Source organism: Ochotona princeps, chromosome 7, assembly GCF_030435755.1.
Source record: "Ochotona princeps isolate mOchPri1 chromosome 7, mOchPri1.hap1, whole genome shotgun sequence".
Taxonomy (NCBI): Eukaryota; Metazoa; Chordata; class Mammalia; order Lagomorpha; family Ochotonidae; genus Ochotona; species Ochotona princeps.
The window spans coordinates 56,812,072-56,832,816 of record NC_080838.1 but is presented as its reverse complement, the minus strand read 5'-3'; the positions used below and the strand labels follow the sequence as shown (position 1 = coordinate 56,832,816).

General features: G+C 45.7%; 1 protein-coding gene across 3 annotated transcripts in view; it reads left to right on the top strand.

Moving 5' to 3' along the window:
- Window positions 1-20,745, top strand: part of HERC3 (HECT and RLD domain containing E3 ubiquitin protein ligase 3) — a 106,564-nt gene that overhangs the window by 9,772 nt on the left and 76,047 nt on the right. For all 3 annotated transcript variants that reach the window (XM_004590577.4, XM_058667050.1, XM_058667051.1), the window contains one exon: window positions 7,477-7,731. In XM_004590577.4, coding sequence (XP_004590634.2) covers window positions 7,506-7,731 — 226 coding nt within the window. In that variant the 5' untranslated portion in view covers window positions 7,477-7,505. The remainder of the gene's footprint in view (window positions 1-7,476; window positions 7,732-20,745) is intronic.

Genomic DNA, 20,745 nt, shown 5'->3' with positions numbered 1-20,745 from the left:
GCTTTTTTTTTTTTTAATAAACTGTCTTGACTGGTCCATCAGGAGTGAGGCCATACCTCAGGTTGCTCACCCGGATTGTACTTGGCTAAAGCGAGTGCACACTCACAGGTCAGCTGACTGTCAGGGACTGACTCAGGCTAAAAAGGCTCGCAGAAAGCCGATAGACATAGCACGCCAAATTAATAATGAGGGCTAGGAGTGCCAAGGAAGCTTAGGACAGCTGCTCACCATGTTCCATCTGTGTGGTAGGGTCTGCTCGGGAAACCAGGTTATTTTGGGTTGCTTGTTAAATCATGGCATCTCAGCAAGGCAGGTGGTTGGGTGAATTTAGTGATTGGGGTTATGGAGTCTAATCCACCCATTGTCACTACTGGGAAACAATTACTTAGCAGGCTAGAAACCTATGCGAGTGACCAAGGACAGTGCTGCGGGCCCAGCAGGGAATCTGACCCTTTGGTTCTCCTTATTTAGCATAGTGGTCAAGAGCACAGAAACTAGGTTTGAATCCCAGCTCTCCTACTACTGTCTTCTGTGTTCCTTAGTCAAATCATTTAATACTCTGTCTCACTTTGTTTGGGAGGATGGGGGTTAGGAGCATATGGATTTTGTTTTTTCTGTATACAAATTAAAGAGCTGTACCAGTCTCATAGAAGTTAATAGCTGTGGGATTGGTGCTGTGGCATATCAGGTTAAACCTCTGATACGATGCTGTGGCATCCCATATGGGTGCCAGTTCCAGTCCCAGATGCTCCACTTTCTTCAATCCAGAACCCTGGTAGTGGCCTGGGGAAGCAACAGAAGATGGCCCCGCTGCTTGGATCTCTGCTCCCACATGGGAGACCCAGAAGAAGCTCTTGGCTGCAGCCTGGCCTAGCTCTGGGTATTGTGGCTATCTGGGGAGTGAACCAGTGAATGGAGGATCTCTCTGTATCTCCTTTTCTCTGAGAACTTCTGCCTTTTAAGTTAAAAAAAATACATTAAAAACGTAAGTTAATAACTGTGAAACACATACAGAAGTGCTAGACCCAGAGTAAGTGCAAATGGTCTTATCTGTTGTTGTTATGAATAACCTAGTTATTAATATTATCAGTGAGGAGTTTTGAACTGCAGGTGAGAGAAACACAATGTGATGAGCTTCAGAAAAAAAAAAGGACTGATTGGACTATAAGGAATCTTCAGTTCTTGAAAAATGCGTATTATGAAAAATCAGGGTATGGATTAAAAAAATAAAGTTTATGCTTTTAAAAGATTTATTTATTTTGAAAGACAGAGTGACAGAGAGGCAGGCATTTACAGAGAATGAACTTCTACCCACTATTTTATTTTCAGATGCTGTCAATGGTGGGGCTCAGCCTGACTGGAGCCAGGTGCCTGAAGCTCCATCCAGGTGTCCCACATGGGTGGCAGGGATCCAGGGGTATCATGGGCTGCTTTCCCAGGTACATTTGCAGGGTACTGAATCAAAAGCAGTGTAGCCAGGGCTGGAACTGGCACTCAGATATGGGATGTCAGCACTCCCACACTGAACCCGGAAAATGAAATTTTTGAATTGAAGTGAATGTGTATTAATTCCATTGTCATGATTTCTATAATGTCACTGTGGGTACCGCATTGGTGAATACAGAATCCCAGCTTGTAGGCAAATACAGGGTTAGCTTCCTGCATGCTTCTGAGCATAGCATGCTGTCAGCAGACCAATCCACAGCCTTTTCCCAGATGTTTCAGTTTCTGTTCAGACACCTTACAGAATGTCTATTTCTTATAGATAATTATAAACAATCGTTATTATAAAACGTTGCTGCCACTTGGGGAGTGGGCCAGCAGATGGAAGATCTTTCTCTCTGTCTCTCCTTCTCTCTGTAAATCTGCCTCTCAATAAAAAATTAAATAAACCTTTAAAAAAAAAGTGAGTCTGTCTCTGACCCTTTCTGGCTTTGGGCTTCTTTCAGTTGTTGTCTACTGTGTATTGGTTGCCGTCTCATGAATCCACAGCTGAGTTGCTTTTGCATGTTTGCTATCACTTCTTGAGCCCTTTCTGGGCTGGCCTCATGCACAGCTGAGGATTTTCTCATCCCTTTGGGGATGTCACCTACTGTTGAACTCACCACCAACATCTTAGTATGTGTCTTGAAGGGCACTTAACCTGGCACTCATAGTTTTTCTTATAAGGCATGTTGTGCCTAGGAGCACTGGGTTGTGCTGGAGCTCAGTGCTCCATGGCTGTTGTAAACAGCAAATTCATCATCATCAAGGAAAAAGTACAAAAATTGTGAAAACCATGGAACTAAGCTCGCTGTGAGCAGGCATTGAGGCCTCGGCTGTCTTTTGGAGGCAAAAGGCAGTCTTCCGTCACAGTTGCGTGTTAACTTGAAAGAGAAGGACTCTGGCTTAGTTGTAGGTTTGTACCTGTCTCTGGCCCCATCACTATGGGTGACGGATGGTGTTCTCTGGAGGGTGCAGCATGGGGCATGTGGTATGGCTGAAGGTGGCATTCATCAAATGGCATGAGGCCTAGATTCATAGCCTGGTGCTGTCCCTGTTCAGCTGTGTGGCCTTTGGCACACTTCTTAATCGCTCCAAGGTTTGTTTTATCTGAATGTGAAACTTAAAAATAGTCCTTACAGCACAGGATTGTACTGAAGATGAAATGAGAATGATAGGAAATGCACATCAGCGTAGTGACTCATGTAAGTCCTGCTATGTGACTTACATAGTTTTGATAGGAGAAATAAGACAAAGTCATGTAACATTAAACGTGAAGGAAGAAAAGTTGTATGAATAAGGGCAATTAAGCGAGTTGAGAAATCGAATTATGAATAGATGGTGTGATTTTGCTAGTGTGTGTGCATGTGCATTCAGCACTACACCCTGTCTCACCCTTGCCGGTTTTTGTTTTTCTTTCCTCTCCCCTCAGTCTTTGCAATCAGAGAATTTTGTTTGAGCTGAATACTTTTTCAGTTCAGAGTCTAGATAAGGAATGCAAATCATAGGGAGAAATAGTGCTTTCTGGTTAAGATTGCTAATTAAGATTCAGTATTTTCTTTTATTTCAGATCTGTGTCTTTCTCCAAAGCCCCAAGAGTTCAGAGTAAATCAGCAAAAGCATAAGGCAGTTGTAAAGTTGTACATACAAATTAATGTCAGTGAGTTAAGGACACTGTAATTGTCATCAAGAAAGGTTGAAAGAATTAACTTGGTCTGTATCGCAGTCTTCAATTAATTTGTAGCTATTTGGGCATAGCTTTCTGGTAGGAAGAGGACTTTGTCATTTTAAAAGCTGAGTTTGCCCAGAGTAGCCAGTTAGTTGTCGCTTGTCTCTTCTATGTTCAGGTATGTGGAAATGAGTGAAAATCTTCTTCTGTAGCTTGTCAGGTAAATTTAACTTTGCCGTGTTTTGCCTGGTGGCATAATTCATAATACGACATTGTCATTTCCCTTAGAATTAAAAATAAATAATTCTTAACAAAAAAGAATTAATGCTTTTGGCATTGGGATGTTTTGATGTTTGAGTCTGTCCTTGATACTTAGACCTACAGGTCATAGAACGCTGATTCTCAATGTGGCTAAAAACAAGCTGGGATCCTGTATGAGCACCTATTCATGTTCTGGCTGCTGCACTTTCAATCCAGCTCCCTGGTGTGTACCCTGGGAGAGTAGGACAGAGGAGGGCCAAGTCCTTGTGCCCTTGCACCCACATGGGAGACTGAGAGGAAGCTCCTGGCTTCAAGCTTCAGATCATGTTGTGGCCGTCTGGGGTTGAACCAGTGGATGGAAGATGTGCTTCTCCTTCTTCCTTTCCAATGTAAAAGATATGCCTTTCAGGACCAACAAAATGTCTCCACTGGCTAATCCTCCACCTACAAGGTCTGGATTCCCATTTGCGCATCACTTTGTGTTCTGTCCAGTTCCCTGACTGTAGCCTGGGAAAGCAGTAGAGGATGGTCCAAAGCCTTGAGACCCTGCGCCCCTGTGGGAGACCCAGAAGTTCCTGATTCCTGGTTTTAGATTGGCTCAGCTCTGACCATTACAGCCATTTGGAGAGTGGACCAGCAAGTGGAAACTCTTTCTCTCTGTTTCTCCTCTCTGTAAATCTGCCAACCTAATAAAAGTAAATAAATCTTTAAAAAGTGTTAGAGGGCCTGGCATGGTATCCTAGCATCCCATATGGGAGCCTATTCATGTCCGGGGGCCCCGCTTCTCATCCAGCTCACTGCTTGTGGCCTGGGAAAGTAGTAGAGGACGACCCTGCACCTGTATTGGACACCTGGAAGAGGTTCCTGGCTCCGGGCTTTGGATCAGCTCAGCTTTGGCTGTTAGGGCCACTTGGGGAGTGAATCAGTGAATGGAAGATCTTCCTCTCTGTCTCTCTTCCTCTCTGTATATCTGTCTTTCCAATAAAAATAAATGCATCTTTTTTGAAAGAAGTGTATGTTAGGAAAGATTTTAATATATCCATATATGAGGATTTATTTATTTGGAAGGCAGAGTTAATGGCATAGAGGGAGAGATCAGTATTTAACCATCTTTATCCACTGGTCGACTCCCCAGATGGTGTAATGGCTTGGGCAGGGTAGGGCTGAAGGCAGGAGCCAGGAGCTCCTTCTGGGTCTTTCTTCTCTTCAGCTATCTTGGGCTGCGTTCCCAAAGTGCATTAGTGGGGAGCTGTATTGGAAGTGAGCCAGCTGTGCTGCGCACGGGCCCCTCACGGTGTCCAGTTTTGTCACAAAAATTTACAATTGGAAACTGAAATGTCATCTGGATGCCTTGAAGAGAATTCTTCCATACTGTCTCCTTTCTCACTCAAATAGAACGATTCAAGTCCAAGATTGTGCTCATTAGATGTTGAGTGTTTTCCCTAGATTTTCTAATTTCCCAGGATGATTAGTTTTGTTTGTCATGGTTCACATTCTCACTTTGTATTGCTTCATTGTCCATTAGTCTCATTGACTTTTTTCTTAAGTTTTTTTTTTCAATTTATTTTTTATTTAGCAAAGTACAGTTATTGCAGGGATGTTTATTGGGCCTAAGGTTGACAAAAGTTTAGGATTGTAAACTGTGATTACAAAACAGGCAGCAACACTGTTGTTTGTCAATTCACCCTCTGGCCATAACTGCGCTCCCTGGTAGTTTGGCCTTGGCAGTACAAGGGTGTCTTTTCCCTAAGATGCGTTTGGGATCTCCACCTTCTCATTTCTGTTCTCCTAGAGAAGGAGCCCCCTCTTGAAACTGCAGCAGTACAAAGCATCAGCACCTGGGAGTTTCTTTGTTGTTTTGGTTCTCAGGCAGCAGACAAGGTCCCTCTCAAGGCTTTATAAACAAAAAGTGGCCCTAGAAAATCAGTCACAAAACCCCGTCACGTATCTGTATTTCTCCCCCTGTTGTTAAGCATTTTGTTCCTGTTACTGAAATGATAATTCTAGCAATTAAACTCCACATTACAGACACAATGGACATGTAGCAAGCGAAAGAAAACAGGCACTTATGATTTAAATTGACAAATTAATTGTATGTATCTCTGCATACAGTGTACGTGAATACCATGCCAAAGATCAAATCAAGTAGTGTATTTGTCACCTCACACATTTCTTTATGGTGATAACAGTCAATGTCTGTCTTCTAGCTATTTTGAAATATATAATAAATGATTTGAACTATAGTTACCCTGTTGTGCTGTAGAACACTAGAACTTATTCCTCTTAGGTAATTGTAAGAAAAGTTTGATTGGGGTTGGGCTTGTGGCCTGGAGGTTAGGTGCTTTTGGGATGTCTGTGTCCCGTTTCAGAGTGCGTGGTCCAAGTCCCAAGACTTCTGCGTCCAAGCCTGCTCTGCTGCCCTGTAATCTGGGAAGCTGCAGGTGGTGGCTGAAGTACCAGAGTCCCTGGCATCCACATGGGAGACCCAGGTGGAGTTCCAGGCTCCTGGCTTTGGCCTGGCTGAGCCCCAGGTGTGGTGGGCGTTTGAGGAGTGAACCAGAGGAAGCATGGAAGATCTTTCTTTCTGTGTCTTTTTCTACCCTTCAAAGCAGTATAACAAGTAAATATTTGAGAAAGGTTTCACTGCTGTATGCTTTACCTACCATAAAACTTACCCAAGTACAATGTAAAATCCAGATGTTTTTTAATGTATTAATCAAAAATACAATCAGAACCACAAACTAAATTTAGATGATTTTCACTGCCGCTCAAAAGAAGCAGAAATAGTCACTTTCCATTCTGCTCTTTCCCCAGCCTTAGTCAACTACTCATCTGCTTCCTCTGGCTCTGGAGATCAGCTTGTTCTATGCATTTCATGTCATTGGCATCACAACGACAGATATGCAGTCTTTTGTGGCTGGCTGCATTCCCTGTATTCACGGTTCATACATGGCACGGCTTCCCCACATTGTGTGTGCTCATCAGTTGACGGGCACTGGGGTTAGACCAACCTTTGATACTCCTGCGCGGGCTGCTGTGAACATTCGTGCACATGTTTTTTGTGTAGAAGTATTTTTGCGTTTCTCTAGAGAGAAAACCTGGAGTGAAACTGCTGAATCATCTGCCAACTTGGTTTTACTTTTGGAGTTGCCAGACTGCTTCGCAGAGCTACTGCACCATTTTCAATCCCCACCGGCCCCCTTGGAGGGCTCCAGGTTCTCACACTGTCACTGCTGCTTTTTATCTGGCCATCTCAGTGGACGGTGAGCTGGTCGAGAGCGTGATGAGATTTTTGTTTTTGTTTGTATAAAAGGGAATTTTGAAAAAGGTAGTGAAACTGGAGGCTGGTGTCAACTTTTCATCAGTCATCCAGAAATCAACCAGGGCTCTGCTAAATGGGAGAAGTCTGTGGTTTACTGTGGTCTCCATGTTGATGGACATACAAATTTGGCGGGAAGTTGGTTCAGTCCTGAAGCTTGGGGCAGCTTCCCTGGGAGGGTCTCCGGCAGCCAGGCCAGGGGCCTGCAGGCTGCTGCCTCCTGGCATGGCTGCAGGATTGAGCCCCTGATTTCAAGTGGTGAAATACTTCTAACCAAGCTAACAATGAGAGTTAATTGGCTTAAAATATTTTAGTAATTTAGTAAGCAGGGCACTCAAAGGAAAAAATGTTCCGAGAAAGGACCAGGCGAAATTATTGATGAGAGCAATTTTAAAACTGGTATTTTCTGAACAGTCCATGAGGATTGTTCTTCTCAATATCTTGTACTCAGGGCGGCTCATTGGTGACTTGTGAGCTACATTCTGTGTTCACCAACTGGTTCTAAACAGTTTTATTTAGATTTTACACTCCTACTGAAACAAAATGCTGGCAGCATCATTACAACTTACGGGCGAACTGGAAGGCTTCCATTTGAGATGCAAGACATTTTAAGAATATTGGGGGAAGGCTGTGTTATGAACTGTTTACATTTATCACCTAAGTTGATTTCAAACTTTTTTTTTCAACTTGACTTTAACGCTCCTCTCCGCCTCCTCACCCCTTTCTTTTTTACACACTCTTCTAGGCTACATGACTGCCTGAAGGAGAAGAACAATGTTATGCTGGGGGTATTGGTCTCTGGGCCAGCCAGGTATCAGCACTAACCTGCAAGGAATTGTGGCCGAGCCGCAGGTGTGCGGATTCATAGCTGACAGAAGCGTCAAGGAAGTGGCTTGTGGAGGAAACCACTCCGTGTTCCTGCTGGAGGATGGCGAGGTTTACACGTGCGGCTTGAACACCAAGGGACAGCTGGGCCATGAGAGGGAAGGGAACAAGCCAGGTGAGTGGGCCTGCCGATGACCAGGGAGGGAGGAAGGCTGGCTGCGGCCAGGGCTTGCCTCACCTCACCCCGCAGCTGTGTTCGGGCCTCCCCTACTGTTGGCAGTCTTGGTGTTATTCCACACTTTTGCAAGAAACAAACAAACAAACAAAAACAACAACAACAAAACCAGACCTCTCCTTCTTCATTTTGTTAGAGAGGAAGCAGGAGGGTGACCTGTGAGTTCCTAGTTAGAGAAATGGGTTTTCCCCAATAGCCGAAGGCCAAGCCATTGTGATGGTTTTTGTTCAGTACCAAAAGGGGTTGCTGCAAGTGACCTGTCCAGGCCTTTGTTCCCATGATGTGCGTGCTGTCGGGGGAAGGATGAGTGAGACACAGTGTTGAGGCAGCTCCACTGGTGCCCCTGTGGCACAGCTGTTAGGGAGTGCTGGGCAGTGTGCTCAAGAGTGTGCTGGGGGTGGGAGAGGGTGGAGCAGGAGTAGGATGTTGGCCTGTGTGTGTGTGAGGGGCATTGAATGTGGCAGAAAGACCACATTCTGCATGCCCGAGTGAACCCTGTGGTACACATACAAGGTGCAGCACCTGCCCAGGGCACCCCCGGCAGTACCCCGAGATTCGTAATAAAAGGCAGTTAGAGGGAGGCTGCTGGAAAGCTCGGGGCTAATTAGTTTCCTTAATTGTTAGCGCTTTCATTTATTAATAACAGGTGCGCTGCCTATGGAACATCTCATGTTAAATTGTTTTCTGCTTTTTACTCCTTTTAAGTTTGACTCTCACTACACGCATCACATGAATTCTTGAGATACTTATGTTTCTCTTTAATTTTTTTTATTTTTCGTGATACAGTTCCTTGGGCTCAGGGAATTCCCCTTCCACCTTCGTCATAGCCCCTCCCTGCCACTGTTTTCCCCAATGTTGTAACAGTAGTATAAGTCTTTCAGCAACAGTCACAAGTCCATCATGTTTGTATCTTGACATTGTAGGTATAGACAGCATTCCTAGTGTCCAGATACATTGAACAGTTTCATTGGGTGTCTTATTCGGAAGCACAGATGTGTACTGCAGTGTATCTTCACTCCATCATACAGTCTCCTTGGTGCTGGTGTTTGGCGTAGGAATTAACATGCTGCTTGGGACACCCACCTCCCATACTGATGTGTCAGGGTTCGAATCCCAGCTGTGTACTCAAGTCTAACTTCCTGTTGTTGCCCATCCTGGGAGGCAACAGGTTGTGCTGTGTTTTTTCATTCAGTTCAGATCGAGACACTGAATTTTCCTAAAAGAACCACTTGGCTGTTTTTCTTTTTTTTTTTTTTTCTAGACAATTTTCCTCTTTTGTGTTTCTTTAGGTAAGTGCCTTTGGCATCAAAGTGAGCTAAATTTTGTCTGTCTCCTTAGCTTTCTTCCCTCTCACGGTAAATGACCCTGGTAACCCTGCTCAGACACCAGTGTCACTTCATAATCATTTCTTTCTCTGCTGGTCAGGGCCGCAGGCCAGTCTGGAGCCACACGGTGATGTGTGCTTTGTGAGCCGACACTTCCTTGTTCTGTGCCCCAGGTCTCTGCATGAGTCAGTCCATCAGGCCAGCTCCCCCAGGGACAGTATCCACTATTCTAGCCAGGGGCATCCCTCACCTCTGGTTCCTGGCTCTTTGAGGTACGGGTGTCCAGGATTTTGTAGAATCATCTGTAGGCCAGCAGCCTCTGTGTCTGTACAAGGCACTTAATCCTACCGGGCCTCAAATGAGTCCCGTTTTCAGAATAAAAACTCAGTGGAAAGTGCCACTTGCTGGTAAATTAGCACATGCTACTCAAAATGCTTTTTACATACAGAATACAACTGTATGCCATAGAACAAACATGGGGCTAATGAAAGATTTTTGACTTTTACAAATGGCCTGCATACCAGCAATGACGAAAAGCAAGGCATCCTCCTGCCTCTTGTCCAGCCGACCTGGTTCTTCTCACTTTGAGTCTCTAAAGGTCCTATTCCCCCAGGTGAGAGCCTGTAATGAGTCAACTTGCAGGCCCGCAGCCTGCTGCTTCCTGGGGGAGTGTCAGTATTGAGCAAGCACTGGGTCCTGCCTGAGGCCCCTTCTTCCCGCCTGTGATCCTGGCCGGATGTGGACCCACCCTGGCCAGTCTTGTAAGACAGAGCCTGAGGAACTGCGAAGGGATGTTTCCAGGCCTCCCAAAAGCATGAGAAGTGACTGCGAGGTGAACGGCCACATTCCTTTGTTTGGCCTAAGGTGGGGATTAAAGTTCATGCTGTTTCCCAGGTGAGGGTAATCTGCGTAGACAGAGTGCAGGGCCAGGCACTTGTCGGTCATGCTGCATAAACCACACTGCTGTGCAGTTCCATGAGCCCATGGTCAGCCTGGAATCTTCTCTAGAGTTAGAGGAAAATCGCTGAGCTGAGAATTTGAGAATTGTGGTCTCTAGTCCTTTATCCACCAGGAAGTAGACGTGTGGCCGTGGCAAAATTCTTGTTATTTCTGAGCCTCAGTTTCTTTCCTGTGAAGGGAAGAAACTTCCTTTGCTAACATTGTGGTTATTTGTTTATTTAGAGGTACCTTTGTTTACTGGAAAGGCTGACTTATAGGAGAGAGAAATCTTGCACTGGTTCTTTACTCAAATGGTTGCATCACTTGGGCTTGGCTGAAGCCTGGAGCTTCATCCCAGTCTCTCAAGTACTCTGGCCATTTCTCGCTGATTTCCTAGGTGCAGCAGGGAGCTGGATTGGAAGTGGAACCGTCAGGGCTCGAGCCAGTTGTCTCATGGGACACTGGCATCTCAGGTCATGGTGTAACCCATGACACCTCAGCATTGTAGTCCTAATCAAGTAGATACGAATGATGAAGATGACTCCACAAAGTGACCTGCAGCTGGGGAAGGCTGCCCTCGTCATCTGCCTTCTGTGTGGATTGGCTGTTTGTTGGGCCTGCACACCTTGAGCTCAGCAGTGGAGATAAGACTCACCTGAGGTGAAGGTGGGTGGGAGCAACACCGTAAGGTACAGCCACGGCAAAACTGTGCTGGAGTTGTGGTGGAAAATGGCTGTGCATGTAATTTGACATTTCTCCAGCTGATACTGTTCTGTGGACCTGGTGCCGGGCAGCTGGTGAGCCCTGGATATGAGCGAGACACAGCAGGGTAAGTCACTCATTGCTGGCTCGAACAGGTCATGTCTCGGCTGTCACATCATGGGCAGGTACATGCCATGGACAGTGCTGAGTGAGTCATGGGGAGTTTTTTGGATTTAGCCAGAGGATCCAGCCCATGCTGGTGATCTAACTCAGTAATAAACTGGTCTGCAGTATAAATTACAAGACATTCCAGAAATTCCTGTCACTCGTTCAGCTTGTCTGTAATTAACCAGTTCCCCATAGCAGCTGTGGGGTATAGGGCCTGTTTGAAAGGCAAGCTTGTGTAGGTATGTGCCTCCCTGTCTCTTTCATTGGTAGGTGTGTTCTAAGTCTGGGTGCCGTTGGGTGTATTTGTGATGAATGGGGCGTGCTGTCTCTGTGCCTGTGCGGAGTCCTGTCCAGAGAGCTGGGACTGGACGGGAAGTTAGTGTGTCCCCGGCAGCCCACAGCAGTGCTGTCCCCAGGGAGCTTCGGTGATCTTGGGGAGGGGACCTGATGGGAGGCCATTGTCCCAGAGGGTATGTTCCTGGGGGCAGTGGGCAAGGCTGGGTTTCACCTGGACATCACTGCCCAGATTTGTTGCCTTTGAAATAGGATTTTTACAGAAATGAGCACAGGCCTATTCCCTCCAGAGTTGAGTATATGAGCAAAAGCTGAGTTTGAGTTAATCCCGTGGTGATCTTCCTCCATTCTGAACACATGGGGCCAGACTGAGGCTTCACAGTGCTGGTGGTGAGTGACTTCATGCCTGTCTACCAGCGGCCGCTGTGTGCACTGCTGCTGCTTCCGGTCCGAAGAGCCTCCATGAGCTTGGGTATGGCTAAGGTTCAGTTTTCCCTTGAAGGTGCAAGTGATTGTCTCCTGAGCTTGCTGAGGGGAAGGGAGTTGGAAGAAGCGGTGGCGGAGAGTCACTTGGCACTACGGCTTCTGCTTACCCACAGAAGCCTTGTATCTGTCTTGGCAGTCATCTGTCAGTCGATTCGCTGTCTCTGGGTTGTTCAGCTTATAAGACACAGGAATTGATTTTTGGGGTGCATTTTAAGATGTCACAGAACAGTGTTATGGTAAGCTCTAATGACATGAAGGGTGATGGGTCATAGAGATCCCTTTTTCTTTTCCTCCTCAGAAAACAGGCAACAGTTTCCTATTGCTGTTGCCAGCACCGAGGTGACTGTGGTTTTCTCTAGGTGTGCCCTTGTGTGGTGGGGAGGGGCATGCCAAAGACACAGTGAATATTGAAAGGCTGGTTAGGCAGCCTTCAAATATATCCCCCGTGTGTTGGGCAGTGGGTGCTTCTGGCTTAGGTGTGCACATGACTCAGAACTTTGTGGGAGGGCGCAGGACAGGGAGTTTGGGGAGTCCCAGCATTTTTTTTTTCCCTGCAGAGACTAATATTGCCCCATGTAAACACAGTGCCCACCTTGCAGAAGAGGGTTCTAGCTGTCCTGCACATTTGGCTCCTGTATGATTCTGATTCTTTTTTTAAAAGAAAATATTTATTTTTATTGTAAGGCAGATTTATAGAGAGGAGGTATAACAAGATCTCGCTGGCTTACTCCCCAGCTGGCCGCAGCGGCTGGAGTTGAGGCGATCTGAACCCAGGAGCCAGGAGCTCTTCCAGGTCTCTCACGCGGGTGCAGGGTCCCAAGGCTTTGGGCTGTCCTCTGCTGCTTTCCCAGGCCACAAGCAGGGAGATGGAACATGAACTGGTACCCATATGGGATCCCGGGGCACTTAAAGGGGGAGGTTTAGCCAGCTGAGCCATTGTGCTAGTCTCGTGACTGTTGTTTATACTCACACTCATGGTCTGCCATCCTCCTCAGCTCTCCCCAAATCAGAAATTGTTTTAGTGACTAGAGGCTGATAGGATTGTTGTTTCTTCCTGTTTTTGTTCTTGGAGTCATAGCTGCATAAGACCTGGAGTTGGAAGCTGATATCGAAGAAGACAAACATGGATTATTTTTTTTCCCTCACATGAGGTTTTCTTAAGTGATACAACATTAAGTAACTCCTGCAGTCTTTTATTAAAATAAGATAGAAATTGTTTGCCTGTGGAAAAAATTCAGAATTTAAAAATAATGACTTTTAAGTTGAATGGCAGAGAGATGGCAGAAAGACAGGAGGAAGACAGAGCTCTCCCGTCTGCTGGTTCACGCCCCAGTTGCCTGCAGCTGCCATGTAGAAGCTAGAAACAGAGAGCTCGGTGCAGGTCTCCCATGCGGGAGCGGGAACCCAATCCTTGAGCTGTCCTACCTCCCAGCGCCAGCACTAGCAGGAAGCTGAACCTGGGGTTGGGGTGGACCTCTCCCTACAGCGCGCCGAGAAGAGATGTGTACCTGCCGGGGGCATTGTAGCCTCTGTGTCAAACAGTCCCTCTCTGATGCCTACCCAACCACTGTGTAGCACTATTCTTCTTTTTTCATAATTTATGTAAATGTCCTCTAACCTTTATTTCTATGTTGGCGGGCAAGAGCTGTGGTTGGTACAGTTGTTTAATTTGATGTTAAATTTGAAAAGAATCCTGTATAGGCATCCCAGAAAACCTTTTCTTAGCAACTGCCAAGGGTACCGATTTATAAGCAGGCTCTCACATTTCTGAGCAACGCTGTTTGATTCATATCTCTGATTGGTTCCTTTCACTTCCTCCTGAGTTAGCTTCTCTCTTGCAGGTAGTTTAATCCAATTCACATTCACATTTTGTATTCAATCTAAGTATTTCTGTAAGCGTGCCCATCAGCATCTGTAACAGCTTGCCTGCTGTTTGATAAATGGGCTTTATAAAGCAGAACCTTCAAAAGCCTCAGTTCTCCGAACCCTGGTAGGAGATGGGCTTTGAGGGAGCTTATCGGCTGCTCTAGGGCGTCTGAAGGACACGGAACTCTGCGGTGTTAATCAGCTCTAGCTCAAAGGCGAACTAGCTGAGCTGCAAGGAAGTACAAGTCTGTAATGACTTCCTGTTATTGAAGCGTGTGTTTCCATGGGCATAGCTGATATAAAGGCAGAAGGTGCCATAGGAAATATGCACATCTCGCCACTGCGCTGGTGAGGGCCCCTGCCTTCCTCACTGGGGATGGCAGGTGGTCCAAGAGGCAGCACATTCCTTTCAATTGATGGCCAGAACCTTTTGGTCTGTGGAGAGAGCTTTCTTATTCAGAGGTCTATGTTCGGGAGCAATTGTCATTACTTTTATTTTCTGGGTAGTTATTTCTGTCTACAGTGGTGAGCCCCCTTTCTTTAATGATCTGAGTATTTGAGGATTTGTATTTATTAATGAACATACTCATTGATGTGAATGAAATGTTATTTGTGACTTAAGGATTTGCAGAACTGCTTTTGAGTAATCAAGGTGCTCTGCGTTGTGAAAGAGGCTGAGTTTATTGTCAAAGTAGTTCGCTCCACGCGGGAGAAGCTCTCTTCCTCTCTGATAGGCTTGCCAGTTTTAAGCTGATAAATCCTCTTGATAGCCTCATGAGGTAGGGGAGTATTACGCTCTGCAGTATATATTACTTTTAAGATTTATTTTTATTGGAAAGACAGATTGACAGAGATAAGGAGAGACAGAAAGGTCTTCCATCTGCTGGTTTACTCCCAAGTGGCTGCGTTGGCCAGAACTGAGCCAATCCAAAGCCAGGAGCCAGGAGCTTCCTCCGGGTCTCCCACATGGGTGTAGGGTTCAAGGGCTTTGGACTATCTCTACTGCTTTCCCAGGCTGCAAGCAGAGAGCTGGATGGGAAGTAAAGTATCTGGGACATGAACTGGTGCCCATGTGGGATCCCGGTGCATGCAGGCGGGGATTTAGCCACTGAGTCATTGCATTGGCTCCGTATCTGAGGTATATGTAAAGGAACAAACAAAAAGGAATTGCTGTAATAACCATATTTTGTAGTAATCCTAGAATTTTGTTCATGAACATTTTCTTTTTTTTTAAGATTTGTTTAAAAGGTGTTGTCACTAAGAGGAGAGACAGAAATCTTTTATCTGCTGGTTTAATTCTCATATGGCTGAAATACCTATGGCTGGGCCGGACTGAAGCCAAGAGCCTGAAGCTCAATGCAGGTGTCCCACATTGTGGCAGGGCACTTGGACCATCTTTTGCTTTTCTAGGAGCATTAGCAGGGAGCTGGTTGGGAAGTGAAGTAGCCAGGACTCTGGCCAGTACCCATATGGGATGCTGGCATTGCAGGTGATGGCTTAACCTGCTGGGTCACAGTGACCGCCCTTCTGTAATCATCTTTCTAACCTCAAGCTGATTGGAAGCCTGACTAGGATTTTGTTCTCAAGCTGGGTTTTTTTTTTTATTATTATGATTATTTGAAAGGCAGATTTTACAGAGAGAAGTAGAGACAGACAAGGAAAGGAAGGGAGGGGGAAAGAGAGAGAGAAAAAGAGAATCTTTCATGTGCTGATTTACTCCCCAAGTGGCTGCAAAGGCTGGAGCTGAATTGATCTGAAGCTGGAAGCCAGGAACTTCCTTCCGGTGTCTCATGTGAGTACAGGGGCCCCAAGGACCTGGGCCGTCCTGCACTGCTTTTCCAGTACGTAAGCAGGGAGCTGGATCACAAGTGGAGCAGATGGGACGTGTACCGGTGCTTGTTGGAATGCCGGCACTGCAGAGGTTAGCTTGCTGTGCTACCATGTGCCACCCCTAAACTGTTTTTCTTGCTTTACTTTTTTTCCCCACATAATCCTTAGGGCAGAAGCCAAAAAAGATGTAAACTTGACCACCTTGAAGCTTGTGCTCTTTTATTTTCTGGGTAAATACCAACTACAATCAGGGTACTGGGATAAAAAAGGAATTGTTTCCCAGTACCTTTTATCACTTACTTTGGAAGATGTCACTGTGTGTGTGTGTGTGTGTGTGTGTGTGTGCGCGCACGCGCGCCAGCTTTTTAATGCTCTGTTGAGTACCAGAGAGTCTGAGGCAAAAGTACCCAGAATAATTAAGATTACAAGGTGATGTATTTGGCTTTACAGTTTCTCTTGTTCTTTGTTCCTTTGCTTCATTGAATCACTTACTCAGCCATTGATTCCGTGGATATTTATTGAATGACTAGACTGCTAGGTTCCCCCTTGGATTTAGAATGCGAATTTCATGTCTGCTTCTGCCCGTGGAGCTTCTGCACTAGGTCTAAGTATGTAAGCTGAGTCTCCAGCTGATGCACTTTCTCAAATCCTTGTAGACTTTGAATCATTTATCACTCATTAAAAATATGCTAAATTTCTGGGCCTGGCGTGGTGGCCTAGCTGCTAAAGTCCTCGCCTTGAACGCACCGGGATCCCATATGGTACCAGTTCTAATCCCGGCAGTCCCACTTCTCATCCAGCTCTCTGCTTGTGGCCTGGGAAAGCAGTTCAAGGATGGCCCAAAGCCTTGGGACCCTGCACCCACGTGGCAGACCTGGAGGAAGTTCCTCGCTCCTGGATCAGTGCAGCACCAGCTGTTGTGGTCACTTGGGGAGTGGACTACCGGATGGAAGGTCTTCCTCTCTGTCTTTCCTCCTCTCTGTATGTCTGACTTTGCAATAAAAATAAAATAACTATTTAAAAAAATATATATATATATTTATATTATGTATTTATATGTACTATATATATACATATATATATATATATTTTGTGTCATAGTTGTTAGTTGGCTCACAGAACTAGTGAATATTTTTAATTGAGAATACTAATTATGGAGCCTCCATGATGAATGTGCGTGAGAACTCCAGTGCCGGGTTGCCTGGGTTGGAGTGCTGATTCTGCCATTCAGCTGTGTAACTTCAGAAGAGTTGCTTAACCTCCCAGTGTCTGTTTTCTTACCTGTAAAATGGGGAAAATAACAGGTTATTAGGATTATGAAGACAAGACAAGTTTAGAATGATCCTGGTCCATAGTAAGCACTTAATTGATACTAGAAGTTATTTGCTGTGGTTATAGTAATACTTTTTTGAAAGATTTATTCATTTTTACTGGAAAATCAGATATACAGTGAGAAGGAGAGACCGGGAGGAAGATCTTCTATCCACTGATTTATTCCCCAAGTGACTGCAAAGGCTGGAGCTGAGGATCCAAAGCCAGGAGCTTCCTCTGGGTCTCCTGTGTGGGTGTAAGCTTCCAAAGGCTTTGGGCTGTCCTTAACTACTTTCTCAGGCCACAAGCAGAGAATTAGATGGGAAGCAGAGCTACCAGGACATGAGCTGGTGCCCATATGGGATCCCGGTGTGTATAAGGCGAGGACTTTAGCCACTAGGCTGCTGTGGCAGTCCCTGTAGTAATATTTGTTAACATCTCCCATTACATATTTTTAGATCCTCTTTGTCTAGCATATTAATAAGTTACAAATTCATTATGCACATGCATGTTTCTGCATATATACATACATGATTATGTTGATTTTTTTAAAAATGATTTATTTGAAAGATAAAATTATAGGGAGAGGGAAATAGAGATCTTTGTGTGGACTCACTCCTAAATGGCCTCAATGGCCAGGGCTCAGACAGGCCAAACCAAGAACCAGGAATTCCCTTCTGGTGTCCCATGTGAGTAGTAGGGACTCAGGTCTTTGGCCATCTTCTGCTGCCTTCCCAGTTGCATTAGCAAGGAGCTGGGTCAGAAGGTGGCACTCAAACTGGTGCTCATATATGGTTCTGGTGCCTCAGGCTCTGGCTTAACTTGCTGTATCACAGTGCCAGTCTTTTACTGACTATTTTTTAATGGGCTTTCTTAACATTATAGGATTTAATGAAAGATGTAGACATTTGTGGGAGATGTTGTGAGTTAGAGTGCTTGAGAGTAGAGTTATACAGGACGGTTCATTTTCAGATTTTTCAAGTCTTTCATTGAGCCCAGGAACTTTGCATCTCTTGGGTACTCTTTCAAAATTAATTGTACAGGGCCTGGCATGATAGCATAGTGGTTAAAGTCCTCGCCTTGAACACACTGGGATCCTATATGGGTGCTGCTTTGAATCCCGGCGGCCCCGCTTCCTATTCAGCTCCTTACTTGTGGCCTGGGAAAGCAGTCGAGGACGGCCCAAAGCTTTGGGACCCTGCACCCGCATGGGAGACCCTAAAGAAGCTCCTGGCTTCGGATTGGCTCAGCTCTGACCATTGTGGACACTTGGGGAGTCAACCATTGGATGGAAGATCTTCCTCTCTGTCTCTCCTCCTCTTTGTATATCTGCCTTTTCGATTAAAAAAAAAACTTTAAAAAATGAATTATACAGTTATAGACATGAATACATGTCTGTGCCTTGGTTAACCTTGCCTCTGGCATTGTCCTTAAAAAATAAAAGTTAAAAAAAAAAAAAAACCTGTAAAGCTGGAGAAGTCACATTATGGCACCATGAAAGTTGGAGCAAACAAGGGGCTATTCTGTGGTGCTTCTATAAATCTTTCCTCCTTTTTTTTTTAAAAAAAATTATTTTTATTCGAAGAGTTGTAGAAGGAGAGACACAGAATGATCTTCCATCCACTGGTTCATTCCCCAGGTGGCTCTGACAGCTGGAGCTGAGCTGATCTGAACGCAGGAGCCTCTTCCAGGTCTCCCACACTGGTGCAGGGCCCCAAGGCTTTGGATCCTCTTCTGCTTTCCCAGGCCATAAGCATAGAGTTGAATGGGAAATGGAGCAGCCAGGATATGAACTGGTGCCATATGGGATTCTGGCGCTAGCAAAGTGAGGATTTAGCCATTGAGCTATCACACTGGCCCAGAGAGATCTTCCACCTGCTGTTCGTTTCCCAAATGACTGTAATGGCTGGAGCTGCACCAATCCAAAGCCAGGAGCCAGGTGCTTCTTCCAGGTCCCCCACATTGGTGCAGGGACTCAGGCCATCCTCCACTGGTTTCCCAGGCTGTAAACAGCTGAATTTGAAGTGGAGCAGTTGGCACTAAGACCAGTGCCCTTATGAGCTGCTGACACGGCAGGCAAAGGCTTAGCTTGCTATATCATTGTGCCGGCCCCAATAAGTCTTATTCTTTATTTTATTTGAAAGGCAGATTAAGAGAGAAAGATGGAGAGAGAGAGACAGAGAGACAGAGAGAGAGAGAGATCTTCGATCAGTTGATTCACTCCCCAAGTAGCTACAGTGGCCGAAACTGGTTGAACCCAAAACCAGGAATCCAGGAGCTCCCACATGGGTGGCAGGGGTCCAAGCATTTGGGCTGCCATTCACTGTTTTCCCAGGTGTGTTAGCAGGGAGCTGGATCAGAGGAGGAGCTGGGGGTTTTGGGAAACTCAAAGCAATGCTTCTATATGGGATGATGCAGCTGAGTGTATTGCACCCAAGTGCTGGCCCTTCCTGTGTCTTCACATGGCTTAGCAGCAATTAGCCAGGTAAGGTGATATTCCGTAGCTTCTGAAATAGATTATGTGCGACTGACTTCAAGCCCGCTTGAATTCTTTGGGCTATTATTTCAGGATTCCAGTTAACTTTTATGATATAAATGATCTGAAATAATTTAAATGATTTTTCTTCCTTCTTTTTAAAAAAAATCTGTTTTTATTTGAAAGGCAGAATTGTGGAGAGAGATCAGAAGAGAGAGGATCTTCCATCTGCTTCTATCTGCTAGTTCACTCCCCAAATGGCTACAGTGGCCCTAGCTGGACCATTCAGAAGTCAAGAGCCAGGACCATCTTCCGGGTCTCCCATGTGGCAGCAGCAGCCCTTGGGCCATCTTCTGCTGCATTCTCACGTTAGTTGGGCACTGGATCAGAAATGGGGCAGCCAGGACTCAAATCAGTACCCACATGAGATGCTGATGCTGCAGGTGAAGGATTAACCTATACCATGATGCTGACCCCGATAAATACATCTTTAAAAAGATAGGAAAGGAGCCTGTGCTGTTGCGTATCCGGTAAAGCTGCCATCTGGTAGAGGCTTCCCATGTGGGCACCAGTTGGAGTTCTGGCTGTTCCACCTATGCGGGAGACCCAGTTGGAGTTCTTAGCTGCTGGTTTTGGCTTGGCCCAGCCCTGACTTTTGCAGTCATGTGGAGAGCAGACCAGCAGGTGGGATAACTGTCACTCTCACTGTGTAAATGCCTTTCAAGTGAAGAAATCTGTAAGAAGTCATTTCCAGGATTGAGTCAGTGGCACAGTGACAATACAGGCACCCAGGCCTTTCCTGTTCTGTGTTGCGAGTAGAACTTCAGAGTGCTGCTGAGATTTATTTTCCTGCTGATTTAATTTCCTGCTGGTGTCATAGATTTTTTTCTGGACCCCCTTTAATGCCTATGTGTATTTCCCAAGTGTTTTGCTAGCAAAGTCAGACCTGTATCTATGTCATGATCATTTGGTGACAGAATTGACCTGCGCTAGATGTCTTTTATTCTCTCCTTGCTGCTGGTTTTCTACTTGGATACTGAATCAGCTGTGGACTAATGGGAATGGATATGTTTTCAGAGAAAGGGTGCTGGTTCAAGTCCCACCTGCTCCTCTTCCTATCCAGCTCCCTGCCAATGGGCCTGGGAAGGCAGTGACAGATGGTCAAGTGCTTGGGCTCCTGCATCTGTGCAGGAAACCTGCATGATGAAGTTCCTGGCATTGGCTTGATTCAGCTTTGGCTGTTGCAGCCATTTGGGGAGTAAAGCAATAGTTGGAAGACCCCTGTCTCTGTGACTTTATTTAAAATCTGTATTTGTGTGTGTGTATCTGTGTGTCTATATAGAGGTGAATGAACAAAGGAAACATGAGTATGACTCACCGCTCCACACTGGAGGAGGGATGCCTGAAGGCTCCTTGCTACCACATCTAGGCCCATTCACTCTTTTGGGGTTTTTCAGATTGCTAGGAAGAGGGTGTTAAGGCACTGGCTTTCTCCTCTTTGCAGAGCTCTTTTAACAAATGAGACATCTCTGGGCCTGGTGCAATGACTCAGAGGCT